The sequence below is a fragment of the Zingiber officinale genome, chromosome 5A (assembly GCF_018446385.1).
Source record: "Zingiber officinale cultivar Zhangliang chromosome 5A, Zo_v1.1, whole genome shotgun sequence".
NCBI lineage: Eukaryota > Viridiplantae > Streptophyta > Magnoliopsida > Zingiberales > Zingiberaceae > Zingiber > Zingiber officinale.
In genome coordinates, this window is record NC_055994.1 from 68547482 (window position 1) to 68574187 (window position 26706).

At 34.0% G+C, this 26706-nt stretch overlaps 1 protein-coding gene across 1 annotated transcript; it reads right to left on the minus strand.

Annotated features, from left to right (window-relative positions):
- Window positions 1-641: 641 nt before the first annotated feature.
- On the minus strand, window positions 642-26706 carry LOC121980553 (putative aconitate hydratase, cytoplasmic). Its single transcript, XM_042532638.1, has 20 exons — window positions 26381-26706; window positions 16661-16765; window positions 15837-15997; window positions 15666-15758; window positions 14950-15135; window positions 14646-14807; window positions 8726-8870; window positions 8502-8644; window positions 7930-7986; window positions 7768-7847; window positions 7584-7659; window positions 6858-7043; window positions 6550-6617; window positions 6296-6414; window positions 6073-6194; window positions 5225-5323; window positions 3605-4084; window positions 2588-2686; window positions 2213-2455; window positions 642-1085 (listed from the first exon to the last, which is right to left on the minus strand). The coding sequence occupies exons 1-20, from the start codon at window positions 26391-26393 to the stop codon at window positions 1011-1013; spliced, it is 2712 nt and encodes a 903-aa protein (XP_042388572.1). The 5' UTR covers window positions 26394-26706; the 3' UTR covers window positions 642-1010.

Sequence of the window (26706 nt, forward strand, 5' to 3'; positions counted from 1 at the left end):
GGAAGGGGCGGCGGTTCCGGTCGTTGGCGGAGATATATAAGGTGACTGAAGCAATGACGGCCGTCGCCGGTAAAAGTGTTGAGTGTTAGGTCATTAGGGAGAGGATTAAGAAGGCAATCCGTAATTTACAAAATGATTAGTATAGTCTATTAGTTTCTATTCCCAATGTTTGTAATTTTATTATATAAAATAATTAAAGAAATTTTAATAAACCTAGACCCTCAGCGTCTTTTCAAATGTTTAGACCTACTACCGTGGAGTTTCAGTTTTGACAAATCAAGGATAATTTGTTCTTGACAATAGTTGATCTAATAGTTCATCAAAGAACACTAAATTGATGAGTATTAATCAATTTAGTATTAATTTATCATGATGATTAATAGAAAATTTTTATAAGATCAAATGGATCATCTCAAAATTAACCAGTATAAATTAAATTGAATACCCAATGCCATCTAACAAAAATTTGCCAAAAGGTCAACCGAAATAAGAACTTAATACACCAAATGCCAAAACTTTTAATTCAAATAACACATTCGCAAGTTCTTTTCCGACCTAGGCAACGTCAATTTGAGCAGCAAAAACAAAAGAAATATTTTTGAAAGTAAGATATAACATACTGTGCAGCATGATAGTCGATAAATTTAGAACAGAATAGGAGCTTTATTCAGCAGAGTTTATCAATAATTTAGGATTCAATTTTCGGTGTCAAAAATATTACAAAATCAAACTGCATGAGCGTTATCTGACATCAGGAGTTCAAAATGATATGTCCATACCATCAAGTGTCGATCTTACAGCAAATGAACTATATCAGTATATCACCGTGCAATCCTTTGGGCAAACTGGTGATTGTCACATAGATTGATAAATCTAGCACAGAAATGTCTCCCTTTCCAACTCCTTTATTTGAAATTTATTCAAAATGCCCTCTGACTGAGCAGAGTTGTAGTGGCATGAAGAAAACAAGCAAAGCTAACGGCTGAAGTTCGTCGACAGAAATAAGCAACTCAATGATTGGAACTGATCAAGCTTCTGATGACAAATGGAAGAATTCCTCCATGATTGAAGTATGCTAGCTCCACCTGCAGAGCAATTCAAATACAAGATAAGAACCTTGAAGCATTTCAAGGAAGAGGAAATGCTGGTTTCACTACTAAGATACGAGCATAGTTCTTATTCAACAATTAACAATAACTTTTGACAGTTATTCTTCAATCTATATGCATCATGATAATTAAGTTATAGTTGAGTGCATTGTACGGCTTCAATTGAAACAGAAAATTGAATGAGGATGCTTCCATTCACTAAAGGAAAACTATGAATCAGGATCCACTTACGTCTATTATAACAATTTCCACATACCAGAGTCAAGTATCGGTATAGTGAATTACTTTGGAGGTACACGGAATTGTAGATAGACAAGTGAAAAGGGATGAAATAAAGATTCTAAGACACCAGGCTGGTTCAAGCATGTTCAATACAGAAGTTAATTTCTGAACCACTTAAAGGAAGGCATAGAGGCCTATATCATACTTGTCAAACTCAATTGCATTTGATAATGATTGCCTATAGTTGAATTGGGATCAGTAAGAGCCAATCCAATTCTAGCCAATATCTCAGACATACGTCCAAGGGAGACACGAATGGTGAAAAATAGCTAGTAGTCACTGGTATCTTGCTAGAAATTGACAGAAATGTGTGAGAATGAGTAAAAGTAATTTTCTTCAAAAATTAGCAGATCCAATAAGATCAAATGGGAACTTGGTTTGAGAAAATCTGAAGATTGTTGAGGCCTTCGGCATCGTTGGAGCAAAAATGTGATATCACTCATCCCAAGCAGCCCAGTATTGCCGGCCCCAAGGCAAGATACAAATAATAAATCACAAGGAAAATTTTGCCCTATGCCCTTCCCAACGAGGTATTTTGCACCCGTTGGAAATTGATCCTAAAACCTATTGGAACAAATACTCATGCATGTACTAACTGCGTCAACCCGTGAGAGCGCCTGTGGCTTTACATCATGAATCATCTGTAGGTGCACCTCAAACTGTGCTCGAAGAACTCAGAGAATATCAACACAGCCTTTGTTTATCAAAAGAAGAATGATGCAATTCTCAAGCTTCTAATCATCAACAAGGTTCATATAGCAATAACTCAGGTGAAGCTTTATTCTAAATTCATCAAGGAAGGTTTTAAGAGTCAGTATTACCTCAGTATCAAATCGAAGAATGCATGTGAATGACTTCCCTGCATCTGTTACAACAGTAATGTCTTGTCCTGGTCTTATGTCACTAATGTTACTTGGAAGGTCTATTGTGTAACGCTCATGTCCAGTCAAACCCAGTGAATCAGCATCTTCGCCAGGCTTGAAGCAGAGCGGGATTATACCCATTCCCACTAAATTGCTGCGATGGATCCTCTCAAAACTTTTAGCAATCACAGCTTTCACTCCCTAAAGAAGGAAAATAGAAAAATCACATGAAATTGTATACACTCACTAGAGCAAGTGCACACATAAATTTAGATATTTTTAAGACCACAAAAAACCCAAATATAGATGATGCATATGTCAGCAGAAACATACCAACAACATTGGGCCCTTGGCAGCCCAATCACGTGAGCTTCCACTTCCATACTCTGCTCCAGCCAAAACAATGGTATCATGACCTTCAGTCTTGTATCTCTGAAAGAGCATAGGATGTACTCAAATCACTTCGCGATTATGAAGAAGTATAAATTGAGCTCAAACTTGGCATAAAAGGCTTCTCTACAAGGCCCTACCAACCTATTTGTTCTAATGTCCAAACTACTAGAGGGGTTAACTACTTGAATCTTTTCCTGTCATGGTATCTTGAATTGGAATTTTTGAGTTGAATGCAAAGAAAAGGCCATGAAATTATAACATTATTAATTAAATAAAAGCACGACTACTATCAAAAACAATTTTAATGCAGCAGATACACAGATGAATACCAATTTTCATTTAACAAGAAAATAATCTGCTAATCATTAAGGCTCGTTTGGTAGGGATGATAGGATTAGGATTATGTTTTCAAAAAGTTGTTAATATGCCGTTTGGTAGGGTTGATTAGGGGTAGGATTAGGGGTAGGATTCACAATACGAGGAGTGATTATTAATCCTACCCCCAATCCTATCCTAATCAAGCCAATCCTAATCCTATGACCCCTACCAAACAGAGCCTTAGTGTAGTACCAAGTTTCACTGTGAAACCTTGAAGACATCTCCAATTCATTTTTTAAACCTTTTGTGACTTGGCAACTTGGATATTAGCTTCAATTACAGTTATTAGAATATATTTGAATTCACCAAAAGGTCATAGAAGATAAACAATTTTAGTGGCAATGATATGGGATCAAAATCATAAATGTAACCTGTAACAATAAGAAGCGAAAAAGGAAATGGTTATTCAATATTGAAAGTGCCTTTTCACATTCAACAAACTTCAGAATCTTCATCTTAAACTTAACACATTTAAAAGGCAACTAGACTAGGTACTCCTGTCCTAGTTGCGCATTAAACTTATTATTAAGATAAAAAATTTGAAATTAAAATCTAAACTATATGAACCAGTGGAATTACCATTGCTGCATCAAAGACATAGAGTTTATCCCCCGTTGGAATATGAGTAGTCTTTGGCCCCACTTCTCCATTCAGGAATTTATTGACAAGACGAATGTTTGCAAATGTTCCCCTTGCCATTATTTCATCATTGCCACGCCGGCTTCCATATGAATTGAAATCCTTGCGGTCTATACCACGTTCAAGAAGGTATTTTGCGGCAGGACTATCTTTGTGAATGCTACCAGCTGGTGAAATGTGATCTGTTGTGATGCTGTCACCAAAGTTCAATAAGCAATATGCATTCTTCACTCCATGAGATCCAGGCGGAGCCATAGTCATGCCCTTAAAATATGGTGGTTCATGAATGTAGGTAGACTTTGGATCCCATGAATAAAGGGTTGTCACTGGGACAGTCAACTGATTCCACGTAGGGTTGCCATTTGTAATTGCTTCATATGTACTTCTGAACATTTCAGGCAACACACTTGATTGCACAACCTATAAATTTTTTCTCAAAATTAGTTACCAAAATTATTTCAAAAATTATCCACGAAGGAGTACGCTAAGCAACAAAAATTCTAGTCCATGGTGTTTGAGAGAAAGCGTCATAGAAGTGAAAGAAAATTTGCTAAGATGACTAGAGAGGTCAAAAAAATCATGAATTCTTTTCCATGATCACGAGACAATTTTCCAAGATATAAAGTGATAATAGTGTCAATAGATGACCATATGAAAACATACAGCATCAATCAATGTGTGCAACTAATTGGAAGCACATGTATCTTACATCGCAATTAGCTCTATATAATATGATATATTGATAGAGGGACTAATTTAAATTATCTTACAACGAAAGGTCATTCAAATGACTTCAAATTACTTTTCTTTGGTTACATCTCACATGTGACCTCTAATTGATTCATCTTAGTAATCTCCGAATATCCATCTCAACACTCTCATCTATGCAAGAGTTACCTTGTTTCTTTATTGTGCAATATTGCTGCTCTTGTAGCATAACTGCAATTTACAAACAAAATAAATCTATATGGACCTATAATATTTTCATTCAATTTAAGTTACATAGAAAATCACACAAGACACAAATGATCCTCTACATTTTAACTAACCAAACAGTTATCCTTTGAAAACGGCATCCTCCACAATCTTTCTTTGGTGGTAGATCTATAATATCAAAAATTCTTGTGAAAAATCAACTTAACCCTATTTACTTTCTAAAAATCTAGTTTTACTTAGCTTAAACCTTCAGCTGCTCTGCTACTCTAATTTGACTTATCCTAGCTAAACTCTTATCGATTAACACGATCATTTACCAACAGCATAAATAAAGAGGTTTTGTCTGGATATAACAAGCTCATTATTACTAATTTAAAAAATAAAGCCATACAAGTGACATTAACCTATAGTCATAAGAATCAATTGTCCTGGTTATTAATAGTTATCGCACTAGTAACTACATTATCATAAATATTCTTTATTGTATGTGTAATTACTAGATACTGCTTTTCTTTCTAAAATCCCATCACAATAATTGTATAGGATCCCTTCCGTCAGTTTTTCCCACATCAAATGCAAATTATGCACAATCATATGAAAGATGAAGGCAATTCAATTATCTACCTCAGCAATCTCTTCAGTAGATGGCCATATATCCTTGAAATATATGTTTTTCCCATCCTTCCCTGTGCCAATCGGTTCTTTCTCAAAATCAATGTCAACCTAGAAAATAACTTGCAAGGTAAGATAAAATATTAAATAAGATAAACTAACATTCTGTTTATTTAGATAAAAAAATATCAGACTTTCTTTGTCATCTTGATAAGAAAAAATATCCTGTATATTCAGATAAATAAATTTCAGGCTTCCTTTGTCATCTTGATATAGTTTATGGAAACTTGTTTCAATTATAAGATGTACCATTTTACCAGCACTGTTATGTGTATCCTATGTCAACAAGACTAACTAATCGACAAATAATTTCATTAGTCTAGCTTCATCTCATATCAAATTTCCATATCATTGAAGAATACAAGCATTGACCATTTTTGAGAAGTTCCCTGGACCGTCATTTATTTTCCCAGCAAAGGATATGGTCTGATGGATCTAGTCTTGATTCACATGTTTGATCCATGAGATAATAGAGAATGTTTCATTTTCTAAGCATTATGTTATAGCTCCAAATCTTTTCCTTTAAGAAACAAAAGTAATAAGACATTCCTGATAGATTATGCTAAAACTTGGTAATAGGGAAGAAAATAATAATAACATAGACATTATATTTAAATGTGCATGTTCCCATATATCATTTGATATGTGAAAAGCTAAACAAGAGTTTTTCTTTACTACTATAAGTATTTTAACAATATTTTTTACTGATTCACATTCTACAACACTGGAATTAGTGTAAGTTGGTGAATACACTAACAAGAAAAGAAACAAGCACCAATAAAAAGAAAGAAAAAAAGTACCGTTCCAGCAAGCGCATATGCTACAACTAGTGGAGGTGAGGCCAAATAGTTAGCTCGTGTAAGTGGGTGAACGCGACCCTCAAAATTTCTATTTCCAGAAAGTACAGCAGCAGCAACAACATCTATTATAAGAAAGGATTGTATTTAGACTTAGACATATAGATAGAAAAAGCATGCGTACCATGTTCTCATCCTGTCAATCATCCAATTAAACTCAACTCACCGTTATCTGAAATTGCAGCAGCAACAGAATCATCAAGGTCCCCAGAATTTCCAATACAAGTTGTGCAACCATACCCGACAATATGGAATCCTTGCTGATTTAAATACTCTTGAAGGCCACTACGTTTATACACAAATTTCATCAATACTCAAGACACACAAAATAAGGGCCACTAAGTTTATACACAAATTTCATCAATACTCAAGAAACATAAAAAAGCAATTGAGAAAGCCAACTAGTCCAATCAGTAATACCTCTTGAGCAAATACTTGGTAACAACTCCAGAACCTGGAGCAAGGCTTGTTTTCACCCAAGGCTTAACCTGAAAATTAAGGCAGAAAATTCATCAAATGAACATTGCTGCTACCACAAAAACACAGTGCAAGGTATGTGATATAATGAGAGCACTGAAACAGTGCGACACACAGCAACACCAACAAACTATTGTCTTATCCAAATTCACAATATTGTTACATAATTTAAGTTAGCTATCAAGCCTCCACCTTTTCCTTTCAGAAAAAATATTTGAAGAAAAAGGCATATTTCTCCCATTATAACTAACCTGAAGACCCAATTCACACGCCTTCTTTGCAACAAGACCAGCACCAAGCATGACACTTGGATTTGATGTGTTTGTGCAGCTTGTTATTGCTGCTATGACAACACTACCATGCTTGAGCTCTGCAGGTTGTCCATGAAAGTCAAACTTCACAATTTTTTCTTGTGATTCCTTGGGCACTGCAAATCCCTGAAAAAGCAGCACTTGGTTAGCAACTAATAAAAACGAATAAGAACTAAACAATAATCAAGTTAACAGCCAGAAGTAATTAGCAATTGGTCATAATCAGTATGATGACAGTGATTGTGCTGCAAAATAGGGCATTAATGAGACACTTCCAACTCCAAATACTGATAGGTTCCTAATACAAGCAATTGAACTCCAAAAAATATAGGCAACAATTTCTTCTTTTCAGTGTTGCAATTTATTCTTTCAAAAAATATATTAGTTGTCATCTACTGCAGCACTTAGCCTAAATTTTTTGTTGGAAATTGATGCCAGAAACTGATAAATTAAATAATGAAAGTGATAAGAACCTAAGGAAAAAAAAGAAGAAAAACAAAGAAAACAAAGAACAAACATAAATGCATATTACGCTTCAGCAGTAAACTACTTAACAAAGGTTGTCCATGATCTTGCTAAATGATGGAACTAGCAACTATCCACTATCCAGGAAACAAATCAAATTTGTATTTAATAACCACTGCTCAGCCCAACAAGGCCTCTCACCTTGAATCCAACTTTGTTGCACAGACAAGAATGCCAATCTGCTTTCATCTCTTTTATGGGTACACGATCATGAGGTCTATCATGATTGGTATAGAAAAAGGTGAGTTTTAATAGCATCAGGCTTCTTGGAGGAAAAAAAAAAGAATAGATAGCAAGGAAGGGTTAAAAAACAATAGAAATCTACCTTTTAGGGCCTGAAATGCAGGGCTCAACATCTGCAAGGTTTAATTCTAGATAAGATGAATAAACTCTTTCCTTCTGAGGCTGCTTAGACAGTCAAACAAAAACAATTTTGCATGCATCAGAAATTGGTGTGATTACACAAAGGAACTATTTAGTCTCTTACCTCATTATAGTCAACAAACATTTTGTTTGCACGCAAATAGGCCTCAATCATAGACACCTGTGTGGAATTAGAGTTTAGTAAGATGCCTTTGATTCAAAGTCAAAGAAAGAGAACAATCTTCTGCATTAATATTAAACTTACTAAAGTGACCCACCATAGCTACCATTGTTCTTAAAATAAATTGTGGCCACATAAGCACCCAAATATGCATATATAGTGCTTCACCACAACATATGAATATGGGATAATGCAACCTATATTGTTTGAATTCCAACTTAGCTCACTTGGATCAACTTAGTTGTTTACACTAGAGGGGTTTAAATTCATTTGAGTATCATACAATGCTTTCTGAACTTCAATATCCACTCAGTGAGCCACCTGATAATCCATAATCCCATTAAAGGTCGTCCACTTTCATGAAATGTGCATTCCTATCAATTCATTATTAGATAAGTCTAGGTAAGAGTAATATGCATTCTGTGCCAATGAAAGATATTAATAACCAACATAATCATGCGGCAGCATTATTTCCAATGCAAACAATTATAAGCTTGTTGTTTAAGTATACTTACAGTTTCATCACTTCTTCCAGTCAACTTAAGATATTGCAGGGTCACATGATCCACAGGGAAGAAGCCCATAGTTGCTCCATATTCAGGTGACATATTAGCAATTGTTGCCCTATCAGCCAATGATAACTCGCCCATACCTTCACCTGTAATATCAAACCAAATAGTTTAAGCAAAAAATTAAGGATATAATTTTTCACATTCCCATGAAAGTCAAGATGTGCTACCATAGAATTCGACGAACTTGCCAACAACTCCATGCTTCCTCAACATTTGGGTGACAGTTAAAACCAGGTCTGTTGCTGTTACACCATTCTGTAGCTTCCCTGTCAACTTAAAACCTACTACACCAGGCAAGACCATACTCATGGGCTGAAAGTACAAGAATACATTAACACAGTATCAAAATGTGGAACAGAAAACATAAAATTGTTTACCGGGGAAAGAAAAGGCTATGCACTATACAGTAGGCAATAAATTTTATTAGAATTTTTTATCAATAAAAAAAAGGGCAGTCCGGTGCACGAAGCTCCCGCCATGCGGGGTCCCGGGGAAGGATCCATTGTACGCAACCTTACCCTGCTTTTTGCAAGAGGCTGTTTCCAGGATTCGAACCCGTGACCTTTTGATCACATGGCAACAACTTTACCGTTGCGCCAAGGCTCCCCTTCAATACTAATAATAAATAAGAATTTTGTACTGATCATGAATCTGCATTCATTTTTCTATACATTATTACAATAGAAAAATTAACTGGAACTTTGGAAGTGCTAAAATTGTTAAAAAAAAATAGCAAGAACTTTATGTGAATGCTTGTAGAAGACAAACTATAATGCCCGAAACTAGATATATCAAAAAAAAAACTAAAGGTGGAATAGTCAATATGTTGGTGCTAGGTATACAACATTTAATGACTAAGTTAAAATTAAGTTAGTTGTGATCTAACCAGTTGTGCCAAGTTTATAGGCGTAGGATACCTGACAAATGTTAAAGTCCTAGTTGTGAACTAAGCAAAGACTAAGTCTTAGTGGATCTAGGCATCTGAAGTCATGAATGGGAATTAGGCATGATCTAGATGAATTTCTAGCTGGAGGGTAGGTGAATCAAGTCCAAATGATTAAGGTTTAACAGACAAATTCCTAGCTAGATGCTAGGTGAATCAAGTCCAAGTGATTAAGGCTTAGAATATAAATTCCTATATGGGTGTTAGGTGACTCAAGTCCAGGAAGCTGAAAGCTTAGCAAATAAATCCAAATAGAAGCAGCTAGGAGTTGTGGCTTAGCAACTCAGTCTAGATGAATCAGCGGGAAGCTGAGCATCTAGACCCAACATAAGTGCAAGTAACATTTTTATTTGTTTTAGTGTTGACTTATTTGTCTTAAACTTTTTAGATTCTTTTTATGTAAAGTGTCTCCACCTAGGAGAAATTTAGAAATAAAAATCATATTTTATAACTGTTGCGTGTCTATACTTTTGTTTTGGTTAATCAACTACTTGCATACTTAAACTGTTAGCTAAACTTATTGAATGTTTATTGCCTTGTCTTACTTGATTGAATTAGTCTAAGTAAATTTTATTTCCGGTGTGCTAACTCTGATAGATTCAATTGCTTTTATTACTATCAGGGTTGAGCTGATAGTAAGCCAGGAAAGCCTGGTTAGGTGCATGTTTGGGTTGGGTCAAGTGGAATTAAAGAAGCTAACTCACCTCACACTAAACTAGTTAGACCAAGGTATTGTATTAAAGTTAATTTAGCTCCAATTTCTTAAAAAGCTTTATCTACGAAGTGGTCGTTATTCTGATACTCAAGGACCTCTGTGTCTCGCCACGACCTGAAAGACAATTTCGAAAACTATTGCTCAATTAGCTCAAAGCAAAACTTGGATCTAGGCGAACTTTGTGCTTTGAGAAAATGAACAAACAAATAAATTAATAATCCAAGCCTAGCCTGAACCTAAATTCAACCCGAATTACAACCATACCAAACTCATAATTGTCTTAAAACTTAATACAACTTGAACAAATTTTCTTTTGAGATATGTCTTTGCAGGAAGGATTCAGCACAATCTATCCTCTTTATAATGGCATAAGTTTTGCCAATTGGAGAAAGATGGAAGACATTCTTAGAAAACTCAAAATGTTGGGAAAGCATCCAAAATAGAATTGACTTAGCAAAAGACACAAAAGGGTAGTTATGCAGGTTTGAGGCATGGACAAGTAGCATGAAACAAACAGCTCAATCAAATGCAAAGGCAACAAACATAATTCTATGTGGTCTAACTCAAGCTCAACTTGAGAAAGTTGGACCATTTAAAGAAGAAAAAGAACTTTGGGAAAAACTAAGTGCCAAACAAATAAACTGCACCGCTCTTATGGCTGAATCAAATTCCAAGGACTCAACCAATGAAGCTCAACCCAAGTCAATATCAAAGCCCGAATCGAAACTCGAACCCAAGTCAAAATCCGGACAAGGCAAGTTAAAGGTAATAGAGTCAGATAACATCCCTTTAAATTTGAATTTATTTATTGAAAAAATTGTATGTTGAAAATTCCTTGTCTAATTTGCTTAGCATGAATAAGTGGTGCGATACTAGCTATAAAATAAAATGTCTTTCAACTAAGTACATTGAAGAACCAAACTTGACCCATTAGGAACTAAGAAAAATGCCATGTGCACACTTAACCTTGCTTATTACTCACAAGAGTGTCCTACAACACAACAAGAAGACACTTTTGAATAATGTAAGAAATTAAGTCATAACCATTTAGGATATAAACCGTATTGGATCCCCAAATATCATGTTCAACTCATGTCAACTCTCGACTTTTGGACAAAAATAAATAAACCTTCAACTTAGGGGGAGATAACTTTCAATTTTACTTAGACTAGGATTAGGTCTTGTTAGGTTTAGCTAGTTTGACTTGTTTTGACTATGGAATAAATTCTTTAAAGTTAAACTTAACTTCAAATGTTGATACTTAGCTTATTTGTCAAGATACATGATTACATATTTTATTTTGATTTGACGTCATTTGATTTCAAAGCCATGTACCTACTTAACTTTACTTAATTACTTGCATAAGAATTTATTTAAAAGATTTAAATTACTCACTTAAAAGTTTTCTTAATTATGCACTAATTCATTCAAAGTCTAAGTAACCCTTACTTTATTTAGGTTAAATACTCACTTGTTTACCTACTAATTTGTAAGCTATACTCATCATTGTTCAAAGATTTCATGCTCATTAAGCCTACTACGCTTGACTTACTTAGTAGATATTTGAGCCTACTTGAGATGATTCTAAGTCTATTGCTTACTTAGAGCTTACTTATCTATACTTACATGACCATTCAAAAGTCTATTAATTATTCAAGTCATCTTTAGTTAATTATCATTTAAAACCTAAGTTATTAAGTCTTGCATTGTTATAAGTCTAATGCTTACGTGTTTGATTAATTCTTAAAGTTGGCTCTCGCATTGACTTTTAGTTGACTAGTTGACTTGGAGAATGTTTGATCTTATTTTTAATGTTACTTATGTTGACTACTCTATTTGCAAGTCCTACTGATTACTAAATATCTTTAGTCTACTTATTTTCAATTCTACTTGTTTAGACTTCATGTGATTTCAAAGTTGTTAAGCTTACTTTACTTAAATTCAAGCTTATTAATTCATCACCTATCTAATGTCATTGAAGCTTATGTGCTTAAAGACTGTTTATCTAACCATTCAGAATGCTTCTACACTTATACAATCTTGCTCATTATTTTAAGCATTTATTAGTTAATATACTTGACTTTATTTTTGACTATGCTTAACTTTTATTTTGACTTACAGACTCTTTAACTATGATTTGACTGTGATTTGACTTAAACTCTATTTATAGTTGACTTATCTAATTGCAAATTAATTATTCTCTATCTGATTCATTTAATTAATTTTTGCAAATTCTATACTTGATCATATGCCTTAAGTCATTATTTGCTCTTTTTAGTGTTTAACTCATTTTGATCTATGAAAAAGGGGGAGAAAAGTAAAGGATTAAATATAAAATTGTTCTTGGTTCTTTAAACTTCCCAATTTTATTTCTTAAGGGGAAGTTATATTTTATTATTCATGTATGATTGAACTAACTCTAACTCAATTTTTGTTCCTTTCATACATTGAATATAAATCCAACTTATTTTGATTATTGTTTACTAACTTTAACATAGCTTTCATATTATCAACACGAGAAAATTGTCGATACTGGGTGCATAACATTTAACCCAAAGTTTTGATATATGACTAAAGTTAAAATTAGATTAGTTGTGATCTAACTAGTTGTGTCAAGTTTATAGGTGCAGGATACTTGACAGATGTTAAAATCCTAATTGTGAAGTGACTAAGTCTTAGTGGATCTAGGCATCTGAAGTCCTGATTGAAATCAGGCAAGAGCTAAGACTTGGTTAGAGACCAAATAGATAAATTTCTAGCTGGAGGATAGGTGAATCAAGTCATTAAGGCTTGGCGGACAAATTTCTAACCGGAGGGTAAGTAAATCAAGTCTAAGTGATTAAGGTTTGGTAGACAAATTCATAGCTGGGTGTTAGGTGACTCATGTCCAGATGGAGTCAGCTGGGAGCTGAAGGCTTGGCAAACAAGTCCAAGTGGGAGCAATTTGGCAACTCAGTCTAAATGAGTCAGCTAGAGGCTAAACATTTAGACCCGCCGTCAGTGAGAGTAACTTTATATTAAGTATCCTACTCATTAGGTGTAACTCCTGCAATAAATTATACCTCCAAACAAAATTATTCTCCACAATATAAATAAAACCATCCAGACATAGGTTGGGCAAACTTGATTTGACTGATAATTATTTTTAAATATTACTTAGCTGTATTTAGTCTGTTAAAAATTCAACTTCACAAGTTCTGTTTGATATACAAATTGTGTTTTTCCTGCACAATAAAGAAATGGTTTCTTATTGAAAAAGGAATTGCAATCTGGACGTTTATCCTCGATCAATAAGATGATTTCTTGACATGCTTCTTGTTGAGATAATGATAGAACCCCGTGTTCTAAGTAAATATAATTCCAAACAATTTAGAATACTAGTGACCAAGAATGATCCTAGAATAAATTAATACTCAGGGAATGCAATAACAGAAGTATGTTTTTATTGCTGGAGGTTTGTAGGCAATACTCCTGCTGTTAGTACGTAATGGAGCATCTATTGCTAACAATAGGTATCTGTCCTTGTTTGATTTCCTTCAGAAAAAGCATAGCATCATTAATAGCTATACATGGAGGTATATTGTTAGTTGTGAAAACATCACTCATTAGATTGCATAGCAATAGCTAACTCACCTGCAGAAATAGGAACAAAACATAGATGAATTTTTGAATATATTTGAAACTATATAGAAGAATTATTGAGAAAAAAAAATAAAAATTGTTGAAGCTAGAAGGCTCCGTTCCCATTGATGCCACATGGACAAATGCAATAGTTCATTATAAAAATAAATATAAATTAGTCTGTTTCCTTCTAGCTCAAGATTTTGAGGCAAGTGGTTAGCCGATCGCCTTTAGCATGGTTGAGGTTTGGGGTGGCCATTGGTCCCACATAGGCAAGTACAGTAGTTCATTATAAAAATAAATATAAATTAGCCTCTTTCCATCTGGCTAATTCATTTGAAATAAGCCGTTAGCCAATCAACTTTAACATGGCTGAGGTTTTGGATTCAAATTCTATCTGCGTCCAAAGAAAAGCTTGTGCTTGTAAGTCATGATGGGCGTGAGGAAACACATTGAAGCCAGGAAGCTCCATGTCCATTAATCCCACATGGATAAGTGCGATAATTCATTTTAAATATAAATATAAATTAATGTTTTTCCTAGTCGTTGAGTTTTTGGATAAGTGGTTAACTAATCAACTTTAACAAAAATAAATTAGAATTCACATTTTTAAAATAACACTCCTATAAAAGTGTTATCAAAGTTGGGTTAGAAAGCAACAATGATCAACTACATCTCAAGCACAAGAAATTGCTTGACATGTTGAATGCCCTGACAAATCAAAGGTACAGTGCGGGTTTGAGAAAACAACAAAAAGTCAGGTATATCTCAAGCTCAAGAAGTTGATTTGTATGTTAATTAATATTACCTGACCAAGCATAGCAGCCTCTGCCTCAATTCCTCCAACTCCCCAACCAGCTACTCCCAGTCCATCAATCATAGTGGTATGGGAATCAGTTCCTACCACACTATCTGGGTATAGAATATCATTGGTCTTGAAAACGACACGACCAAGATATTCTAGATTAACCTGGAACAGAACATGAAACATATATGTGTGTGCAGTTAAAATAAAGACAACGTTGTTCAATTGTGCCAAATAAGGGGATCTAGGTTATTTACTCAAATCGCCAAGAGGTTTTGCCAAAAAGTTTTAACAAAAAGAATCCAACCTGGTGAACAATGCCAGAACCAGGTGGAACCACTAGCATATTCTGGAAAGCAGTAGATCCCCACTTCAAAAAACCAAATCTTTCCTTGTTCCTTTGGAATTCAAGTTCCATATTCGCTTGCACTGCATTCTCAGATCTTGCTACGTCCACCTGGACTGAATGATCGATTACAAGATCTACGGGAACCTAAAAGCGAAGGCAAATAATATCAATGGAAAATAACGCAGGTATGCACAAATGACAAATCATAATGCTTATCATAATCTCTATGGAAAGATTGATTACCATGATAAAGGATATACAAGAAGGACGAGTTGAAAAGGTCAGAAAAAAAAAAGTTTGGCTGCATGTGAAAAGGCATCAATATTTCATGATAAAGAAAAATCAGTTATTTGCCAAATGTTGACTCAAAGGATAGAGATTAATACTTTTTGCAACTTCTGGTAGCATAATTTACCCTGAAATCCATAACATTCAGAACCAACTTGCAAGTGGAAATTAATCAACATATACAAGCATGTCCGAATAACTTTGATTTAGATGAGAATTACACGGATAAGCATTGCAAGAGGGTAATCCAAGAGGAAATTCCATAGCCAGAAACTACTGCCAGTTATGAGATGTCAAAACCATCTAAAGTACAATGACCTACCTAACATCGACCAAAGAGTAAAATTATTCTTAGAGAATGAGAAACAATGTAATCCAGCACGCACCAAGGGATTTATCTTGTTAGAATCACTACCCAACTTGTTCATGGCATCACGCATACAAGCAAGGTCAACAACCGCAGGGACACCAGTAAAATCCTGTCAATATAATTTTTAAAAAAAAGTTATAGAAGACAACAAAAATCAGAAAGTAGGGTGCATATAACCTTGGCAAACCTGCAGAAGAACACGAGCAGGCTTAAAAGGAATCTCTACCAACTTTGGGGAAGTGTTCTCCCAATCAATTATCTTCTCTACATCTTTCTTAGTGACCTGAAAATTATCACAATTCCGGATAGCTGACTCCAAAAGGATTCTGATAGAGTAGGGCAGTCTATCTGTTATCCAGAAAAATGATTGGCTTTTAGTCAGACAACAATAACAAGATTTGACAACAAAGGCCTACAGATCAGCCTACTGATAAATACCAATAATAACTCTATGAAGAGTCAAATCTTTTGAAAAAGGAAAGAACATTAAAAATGAAAATACTTGTGCTAAAAAAACAAAGCAAAGAAAAAGATTAGATGATCAAAAGATAACTTAGAGAGAAGATAAGCTGATATTTGATTTATTTATATATCTTAAGCAGATCTTGCCAACCTTATAAAGTATCTTACTTAGAATACACAATTTTTCTTAATAGACCAAACAAATCAGATAGATTAGTGGCAATCATGTAAAACTGTATCCTGTAGCCCTAAATCACTAACAATGGTTTAGTTAGGTCTTCATTTCTATGTGTACAAAATACAAATTATAATTATCTACTAAATTAAGAACTATGTAGATTATATAATTGCTACTTGTTATATCCATTTGTTTCTTTAATGATAAGATGAAACCCCAATTAAAGGAGATATTGTTTTTCTAGCTCTCTTTGTTTTATTATTTAGTCATAAACAAAAGTCAGAACTTGAAACTTGGAAGCAGCAGTATAAATTAAAATAGCTGCACATAATATCAAGGTATCAATCACTGACATATTTAACCAATAATACCTATTCTTGGATCATCTAGAGCAGGTAAACTGAAGTATTTGCCATATTCGCCACCATTAGGCTTTGGAAGGCCCGTCAGGATACTATTGAAGGCATTTTCAGTAGCTGCATACAGAGATAGAGGTATAAGAACACATTAGTTGAGGCAAAGACAATTTTATCATAAAATAATGATTTATAGTCAGTTGTAATATATGCCATCAAAAAGATGTGCGTGCAGAGTGCCAAAAAAATGTGCAAAAACAACCACCAAACAAAACAACAATTGGACAAAGTCATCCTATTCCCTAAGAAGCCATATAAATATTAGTTGAAGAATGCAAGAACCTTTTGCATTGTCACATTTATTGACAAATCCTTCCTAGATGTATGCCTAGATAGCACCAATCATGTATATCTTTACCAAGGAGATGCACTATTGTAGCATATGAAGCATGGATTTCATCATTGAAGCTTCCTCTAATATCAGATGCGTCATCTAAAACCCCATAACTAAATCAGATAGCATTCTGACATAAACAATATGGCACTGACACTTTGATGGCACGCCCAACAATCTGACACTGACATTCTATCAGAAAAATGCACTCCTATTAAAAGACTTAAAACATGAGATGTCAGAAATAAAGTTAGCAAAAGGAGACTGCGCTTGCCCCCAGCACCTCCGCCGAGGTAAATCACGGGTGACAACTTGAGGTCTAGGATTCGATTCTCAACATAACCGAGGTAAATGTCTCCCTCATGCGCCAGTCACTAAGATCCATATCCCGATGGTCGTAGCCAAGTCTGAGTAAGATATATGCGTTGTAATAAATATTTGGGAGCATCAACAATAAACAAACAGTAATGCAAATTCAACTATCTAGAGTGGCCTCAAATCAAAAGGAGCAATGGAAAAGAAATAGGTAAGTTCATAGAAAATCCAACATTGAATATTAGGAGAATTACATGTACCAACATATATTCTTCCAAAATTGATTTTGTATTAGGCACTGTAGATTTAAATATAGGGAATCCATCCCTCAAACTTGAATGTATGACATTAAAATTAATATAACTATAACCAAGTTGATTGTTAGCACAAACATTATCCATAATTTTAGACTTGAAAACAAGTTGAACATAGTCCAATCTTCAAAAAAAAACAAAAAAGGGAATCTTAGATACAAGTAGTGATTTAAAATTCAAAATTTAATAATCATGGTTAATGATATTGTAACTAGTTTAATGGAGAAACAAAATCCTTGTATCCAATCCCAAATAGGTTAGGCAGACACGGTAAGAAGAAGATTATGATGATGATAATTCTAAGAGAATTTATTGCACAACTGATCAATGCATTGCATCATAAAGGAATGATGTCTTTAGGGTGAAAAAAAATGTTAGTCCCTTATTACCGATTTAAATCCAATATATCTTAGTTATCCAATTAAACCCGCCAATGTCGGTCCCAAATCTGGATGAAAAAGGATGAGGATTGTGTGTTAGGTTGTCAGTCGATGTTGGCTTTTAAGCAAATGTTCAATGAATGGATCCATTAAACTATTATATTGATGCTAGGTTGTTTCTCGGAAGAAATGCATTACAAGGTCCGACTACAACGTATCGATAAGGATCACTACATCTCCATGAGAACTTGAGTGTAATGTTAAATATGTAAAAATTCTCACACAATAAGTTGGGTAAGAACCAATATTATAGGTAAACTAATAGTCTAAGCTTTGGAGTATAGGAACACTTACTGTAAAGTAATGGAAGTAGTAAATATGATGATTAGAAGAAGAATTAGTATTTTGTGTGTACAAAAGACAAAAAGGATAGGAGAGAAGCAAAAATGATAGAGAACTTAGGTTTTAAGTTATGGTACATAGGAATGAGTAAAACAAGAAGGAATAAGTAAAACAAGAAATGGAAATGATATTGTTGTAGATAATTCATTAAAGGATGAAGTTGTAGAAGTAGTTAGAAAGGAGATAGGATTATAACTCTCAAAATAGTAGTGGAGAAAGAAACTATTATGTAATTAACATATATGCAACTCAAGTAGGATTCAATGAAGATACCAAATCTAGATTTTGAGATAACCTAGATGAGGCATTATAAAATATTCTGCCAAAGGAAATGATTTTAATAGAAGGATATATAAATGGAATGTATGAGTGAAAAATGAGGAATGTGATAAGGTGCATAAGGGTTATGGGTTTAAATCAAGAAATGAAGAAGGAAAAACTATATTGAATTTTTCAATAACATATGACCTTGTACTAGCTAATACATTTTTCAAAAAAAAGAGAAAAGCACTTGATCACTTTCAAAAGTGAGAATAACAAGTCGCAAATTGACTTTCTTATGATTAGGAATAAGGATAAAAAGTTTTGTAAAGATTGTAAGATCATCCTCAAAGAAAACTTAACAATCCAACATAGGTTTGTAGTGTTGGATATGCGCCTCAAATATAGTATCAATAAAGAAAAATGTGCATGGCTCCTAGAATTAAGTGGTGGAAACTAAAGGATGAAAAGCAAAACATATTTAAGTAGAGGGAAGAAGTATAAGTATTAGAAACACAACAACTCGAAATAGAGATGAGATATGATAGCATTAGATTTGAAAATAGTAGCAAGGAGAGTACAAGATGAGTCAAAGGAGCGTGCACCATCAAGTAAAAAATCTTGATGGTGGTGAAATGAGAAAGTAGGGGAGAAGGTGAAGAAAAATAGATAACTTATAAGATATTATACACTTGTAAGATTGAGAAAATTTTTTAAAAGTATACAATATCCAGAAAGAAACCAAGAAACTAGTGAATAAAGCCAAGAATGAAATTTTTGAATGCCTATATCGAAAATTGGATAAAAAATAAGAGGAAAGGGACATTATAAAATAGATAAAGCGAGAGAGAGAGAAAAACGAGATCTTATTCAAATAAGATGTATTAAAGATAAATGCAATATGGTATTATTAAATGATGAGGAAATAAAATAACGATAGCACTTTTTAATTAAGGTAACTTAACTTGGATAATTTAAGTAGATTAAATAAGTATGAAATTTAAACTTTTATTATAGATTTCAAACTTCAGGTAAAACAATCTTTAAATGGGATGCACAATGTAAAGTAATTGGACCAGATGATATTCCAATAAAGATATGGAAATGTCTAGGGAAATAAGGTATTAAATGGCTTACAAAGTTATTCAACCTAATATTGAAAACAAAAAAAAAAAAGGTTTGATAGGGTAAGTATTCTAGTGTCCTTATATAAAAATAAATGATACGTACAAAATTATGCAAATTATAGAAGTATTAAATTAATAAGTCATGCTATGAAATTTTTGAAAAAATAATAGAAAAAAAAATTAAGAAAGGAAATCACGGTGATTGAAAATCAATTTGGATTTATGCTTCGAAAATCAACAATATAAGTTATATATCTTCTCAAACAACTAATTAAAAAATATTGGGAATAAAAGCAAGACTTACACATAGTATTCATCGATCTAGAAAAAACTTATGATAAAATCACAAAGGAAATTATATGAAAAATTCTAGAAAAGAGAGATATTAGCATGACATATATTGAATTAATTAAAAATATGTATAAAGATGTAATGATCTAAGTCTCTATTTTTTTATACTAATCATAGACGAACTCACTGGACACATCCAAGATATGATACTATGGTGCTTGTTATTTGTGGATGATATTATTTTATTCAGTGTTCTAAATGACGATCGAGGCGGCCACTTAGGCAAGAGGCGGGCATTAACCGCAAGCTCTTTGCCTGATGCAATGTTTTAGGCGGTAACTCACCTCCTTCTGCCGCCACCTCCTTTTCTCCACCGTAACAAGTACGAACGCATCGTCGGGGCCAGCGATGAGTCCAAACGCATCGTACCATCCCGGAAGTGTCACCCGAGCTCGACGACGGGCCCAGACTCATCACCCGGCACAACGACACGTCCGAACACACTCATTGATGCATCCTACATGTCGCGCAATCCCAGCAACATGTTGCCTGAGCCCGACGACGCATTCGGACGCTTTGCGCAATCCCGATGACACGTCTGCACTCGTCACGCAATCCCAACGAAGCATCAGACTTATCGCTCGACCAAAACAGTGTACGTTAGTAAGTTGTAAGTTAGAGTTCAATTAAATAACTTTAAGTTAATAATTTTAATCAGCTTCTAGCTATGATTGGGATAGTTTAAATAGATTTAATTAAAGTCTAATAAAATTATGTATATATATAATTTTGCAAAATTATTTTTTATTTTTAAATATTTATATTAATTTTTAATTAATATATTTTATTAAAAATAAATATTATAAAAAATAATGATTATTTAAAATATTATATATAAAAAATAGTAAAAAGTTTCAACCTCCTAGGCATTACCTAAGTACCTCCTAGGCACTGCCTAGGCAATCGAGGTGATAGACGGTCACTAACCACTCCGCCACCGCCTACCGTCATTTACAACACTGATTTTGGTAGATGAGACCCATGAAAGAGGAAATATTAAACTCAAATCTTGGCAAGCAACATTACAAATGAAAGTTTTAGGCTTAGTAGAGTAAAGACGGAATTAAAAAAAAAAAAAATAGCCAGGTGCACGAAGCTCCCACCATGCGGGGTCCCGGGGAAGGATCCATTGTACGCAGCCTTACCCTGCTTTTTGCAAGAGGATATTTCCAGGATTCGAGCCCGTGACCTTTTAGTCACATGGTAACAACTTTACTGTTGCACCAAGGCTCCCCTTCTTGACTAAAGACGGAATATGAAATCTAAATTTAGTAATATTAGACGTAATAAGAGAATTGTTAAGATAGGAAATAGACAAGTTATATGTAACTGAGAACTTTAACTATTTAGAATTATTTTTGCAAAAGAATGGAGGAATTGAATGAGAGGTCTTACATAGAATACAAGCAAGATGGTTGAAATGGAAGAGAGCGTCAGGTGTTATTTGTGATCATAAAGTATCTCTAAGACTAGCTAAATATTAGATTATGACTTGAGCATACGAGCAGAATATGAGAGTTGCATAAATGAGGATGTTAAAGTAGATATGCAGATATACAAGGATAGACATGATAATAAATAAAAATATTAAAGAGAAAGTCGGGATTGCATCTATTGAGGAAAAACTCCGAGAGATACGTTAAAGATGGTACGAATATAGACATACACTTAAATGATCAATAAATACTCCAATTAGGCAATGTAAAACTATGACAAATGTACACATCAAACGAGGAAGATCAAAAAAGATTTGATTATTAACAATAAAAAAAGATAAAATTTATTTAAATATAAATGATGATATAATTGGGGATAGAGTCTCATGGCGTAGAAGGATCCATAGAACTAACCCTACTACTCTAACATAGTAGTCTAAAGTTTGATTGTTGATGTTGTTGATATGCATTTGGAATTTCAACACTGTTATGGTGATATATGTAAACAATTGCATTGAAACATAAGCAACTTGAAAAAAATAAATAAATTGTTACGTGCCTAAACAGACGAAAAACTAGACCTTCCTAAGATAATAATAAAATATTCCTTTCACAATCATATCACAAATCTAAAAGTTCAATTATTTTGACTCGCATAAGTCACATGTCATTTCATGAGTCCATTACGACCCAATTTCTAGTAGATATGATAATTAAAAGAAGAATTAGTATTTTATGTGTACAAGAGACAAAATGGATAGGAGAGAAGACAAAGATGATAGAGAACTTAGGTTTTAGGTTATGGTATACATACAGGAATGAGTAAGACAAGAAAGAATGAGTAAAACAAGAAATGGAATAGATAGTGTTGTAGATAATTCGTTAAAAGATGAAATTGTAGGAGTAGATAGAAGGAGATAGGATTATAACTCTCAAAATAATAGTGGAGAAAGAAACTATTACGTAATTAATATATATGCAACTCAAGTAAAATTAGATGAAGATAGCAAATCTAGATTTTAAGATGACCTAGATGAGGAATTACAAAATGTTCCGACAAAGGAAATGATTTTAATAGAAGATATAAATGGAATGTAGGAGTAAAAAATGAGGAATATAATAAGGTGCATGAGGGTTATGTGTTTAAATCAAGAAATAAAGAAGGAAAAATTATATTCGATTTTGCAATAACATATGACCTTGTACTAGCTAATACGTTTTTCAAAAAAGAAAAAAAAAACACTTGATCACTTTCAAAAGTGAGAATAACAAGTCGTAAATTAACTTTCTTATGATTAAGAATAAGTATAAAAAGATTTATAAAGATTGTAAGGTCATCCCTGAATAAAACTTAACTATCTAACATAGGTTAGTAATGTTGGATATGCGCCTCAAGTATAGTATCAATAAAAGGAAAATGTGCATGACTCCTGGAATTAAGTGGTGGAAGCTAAAGGATGAAAAGCAAAGCATATTTAAGTAGAGGGTAGAAGTATAAGTATTAGAAACACAGCAACTCGAATTAGAGATGAGATAAGATAGCATTAGATTTAAAAATAATAGCAAGGAGGGTACTAGATGAGTCAAAGGGACTTGTACCATCAAATAAAGAATCTTGGTGGTGGTGGCGGTGGAATGAGAAAGTAGGGGAGAAAGTGAAGAAAAATGAATAACTTATAAGATATTATACACTGGTAAGATTCAGAAAATTTTTTAAAAGTATATAGTATCTAAGAAAGAAACCAAAAAACAAGTGAATAAAGCCAAGAATGAAACTTTTGAATGTTTATATCGAAAATTGAATAAAAAAGAAGAGGAAAGAGATATTTAAAAAATCGCTAAAGCGAAAGAGAGGAAGACAAAATCTTATCAAATAAGATGTATTAAAGATAAATGCAATATAATATTATTAAATGATGAGGAAATAAAATTACGATAACACTTTTTAATTAAGGCAACTTAACTTAGGTAATTTAAGTAGATTAAATAAGTATGAAATTTAAATTTTTATTGTAGATTTCAAACTTCAAAGGTAAAATAAGTTTTAAATGGGATGCACAATGGAAAGTAGTTGGACCAGATGATATTCTAATAGAGGTATAGAAGTGTTTAGAGAAATAGGGTATTGAATGTCTTACAAAGTTATTCAACATAATATTGAAAACGAAAAAAAGGTTTGAAGGGTAAGTATTCTAGTGCCCTTATATAAAAACAAAGGATACGTACAAAATTATGCAAATTATAGGAGTATTAAATTAATAAGTCATACTATGAAATTTTTGGAAAAATAATAGAAAAATATTAAGAAAGGAAATCACAGTGATTGCAAATCAATTTGGATTTGTACTTCGAAAGTCGACAATAGAAGTTATATATCTTCTCAAACAACTAATTGAAAAGTATCGGAAATAAAAGCAAGACTTACACATGGTATTCGTCGATCTAGAAAAAATTATGATAAAATCACAAAGAAAATTATATGGAAAATTCTAAAAAAGAGAGATATTAACATAACATATATTAAAGGGCAGCCCGGTGCACGAAGCTCCCGCCATGCGGGGTCCCGGGGAAGGATCCATTATTGTACGCAGCCTTATCTACTTTTTGCAAGAGGCTATTTCCAGGATTCGAACCTGTGACCTTTTGGTCACATGGCAATAACTTTACCGTTGCGCCAAGGCTCCCCTTCTAGCATAACATATATTGAATTAATTAAAAATATGTATAAGGGTGTAATGATCTAAGTCTCTATCTTTTTATACTAATCATAGACGAACTCACTGGACACATCCAAGATATGATACTGGTGCTTGTTGTTTGTAGATGACATTGTTTTGGTCAGTGTTCTAAATGTCAGTCGAGGCAACCGCCTAAGCAGGAGGTGGGCATCAACCACAAGGCCTTTCCCAGGCAGTGTTTTAGGCGGTAACTCACCTTCTTCCACCGTCGTCGCCGCTTTTTCGCCACCGTGACAAGCACAAAGGCGTCATCAGCTCCAGCGACGAGTCCAGACATGTCACACCATCCCGAAAGTGGCAACCAAGCTCAACGATGGCCCGGACGCAACGCCCCACCCTGCGACACCTTTGAATGCACCCTGCAATCCATCTGGACGCGTTGTGCGATCCTAGCGACGTGTTCACACGCGTCGCTCGGCCAGCGACGCATCTAGAGGCGTTGCGCAGTCCCGACGATGAGTCTGGACTCATCACACGGTCCCAACGAGGCGTTAGACTCATCGCCCGGTCGAAACAAGGTATGTTAGTAAGTTGTAAGTTAGGGTTTAATTAAATAACTTTAGGTTAATAATTTTAATCAACTCCTAGCTATGATTAAAATAATTTAAATAGACTTAATCAAAGACTAATAAAATTATGTCAGTAATTATATATATATAATTTATTTTATTAAAAATAAATATTATAAAGAATAATGATTATTTAAAATATTATATATAAAAAATATAAAAAAAAAAAATCAACCTCCTAGGCAACTAACGTGGTAGGCGGTCATTGACCGCCCTGCCACCTCCTTCCGCCATTTACAACACTGGTTTTGGTAGATAAGACTCGTAAAAGAGTAAATGTTAAACTCAAATCTTAGCAACGCTATAAATGAAAGTTTTAGACTTAGTAGAGTGAAGATAGAATATGAAATTTAAATTTAGTAACATTAGACGTAATAAGATATTTGTTAAGATAGGAGATAGACAAGTTATATGTAACTGAGAATTTAACTATTTAGGATCATTTTTGCAAAAGGATGAAGGGATTGAAAGAGAAGTCTTACATAGAATACAAGCAAAATGGTTGAAATAGAGGAGAATGTGAGGTATTATTTGTGATTGTAAAGTATCTCTAAGACTAGCTAAATGTTGGATTATGACTCGAGCATACGAGTAGAATATAAGAGTTGTAGAAACGAAAATGTTAAAGTGAATGTGTAGATATAAGGATAGACAGGATAAGAAATAAAAATATTAAAGAGAAAGTCGAGGTTATACTTATTGAGGAAAAACTCTGAGTGACACGTTTAAGATGATAGGGATATGGGCATATACTTAGACGATCAATAAATGTTTTAATTAGACGATGTGAAATTATGACAAATATACACATCAAACGAGGAAGACCAAAAAAGATTTAATTATCAATAATAAAATAAGATAAAATTTATTTAAATATAAATGATGATATAGTAGGAGATAAAATCTTATGGAGTAGAAGTATCTATATAACTAGCCCCACTACTCCAACCTAGTAGTATAAAGCTTGATTGTTAATGTTGTTGGTGTGCATTTAGAATTTCAGATACATGTAAACAACTGCATTGGAGCATAAGCTACTTGAAAAATAATAATAAACTGTTACGTGCCTAAACGGATGAAAAACTAGACCTCCCTAGGATAATAATAAAATATTCCTTTCCCAATCATATCACAAATCTAAAAGTTCAATTATTTTGACTCGCATAAGTTGCATGTCATTTCATGAGTCCGTTACAACCCAATTTCCAGTCGAAGTTTTTATCGGACCAGCGTCATTATTTTACTATTCAAATAAAATAACATAAAATGACATGGTTAGTAATCACTTTTCCAACTGAAAATAAAAAATAAAAAAATCCGACCACTTCGAAACTGCAAACAACCACCAAGTATCAAACTTCCCATTATGTGTAAGATTCCTTCGGAACACCGATTAACCAAGTCAAAAGTTTCTTGCGGGTAAAAGTAGATCCGAGGGTTCTGCATACCGACAGTCGCCATCTTCCTAAGCAGAATTCCTGATCTGAGCACTGGAAACGAACGGGGTACTCCCGCGGGAACGCCAACCTGCGGTCAAGCTGACCCGCGATCTGGGGAAGAAAGAGCTGCAGGATCTCGAAAAGGCGACGGATCTCGCCGCGGAGGGCGACGACCGAAGCTTCCGTGGAGAAGCGAGGGATCTGAACAGGGACGGGGAAACAGACGACGAAAAGTGAAGGGCAGAAGACGCAGGAGAAGGATGATGAGCACGAAAGAGTCCGAGGGACGCAGCTTTATACATGGTTCGGTTGGCAGTAGCACATCAAGGACCGGT

Excerpts from the sequence above, each read along its gene's own strand:
- LOC121980553 (XM_042532638.1), bottom strand. Across the intron at positions 15,998-16,660 it reads TCTAGATGATCCAAGAATAG|ATAGACTGCCCTACTCTATC; the intron begins GTATTATTGGTT and ends TCTGGATAACAG. Across the intron at positions 2,687-3,604 it reads ATGTCTTTGATGCAGCAATG|AGATACAAGACTGAAGGTCA; the intron begins GTAATTCCACTG and ends ATGCTCTTTCAG.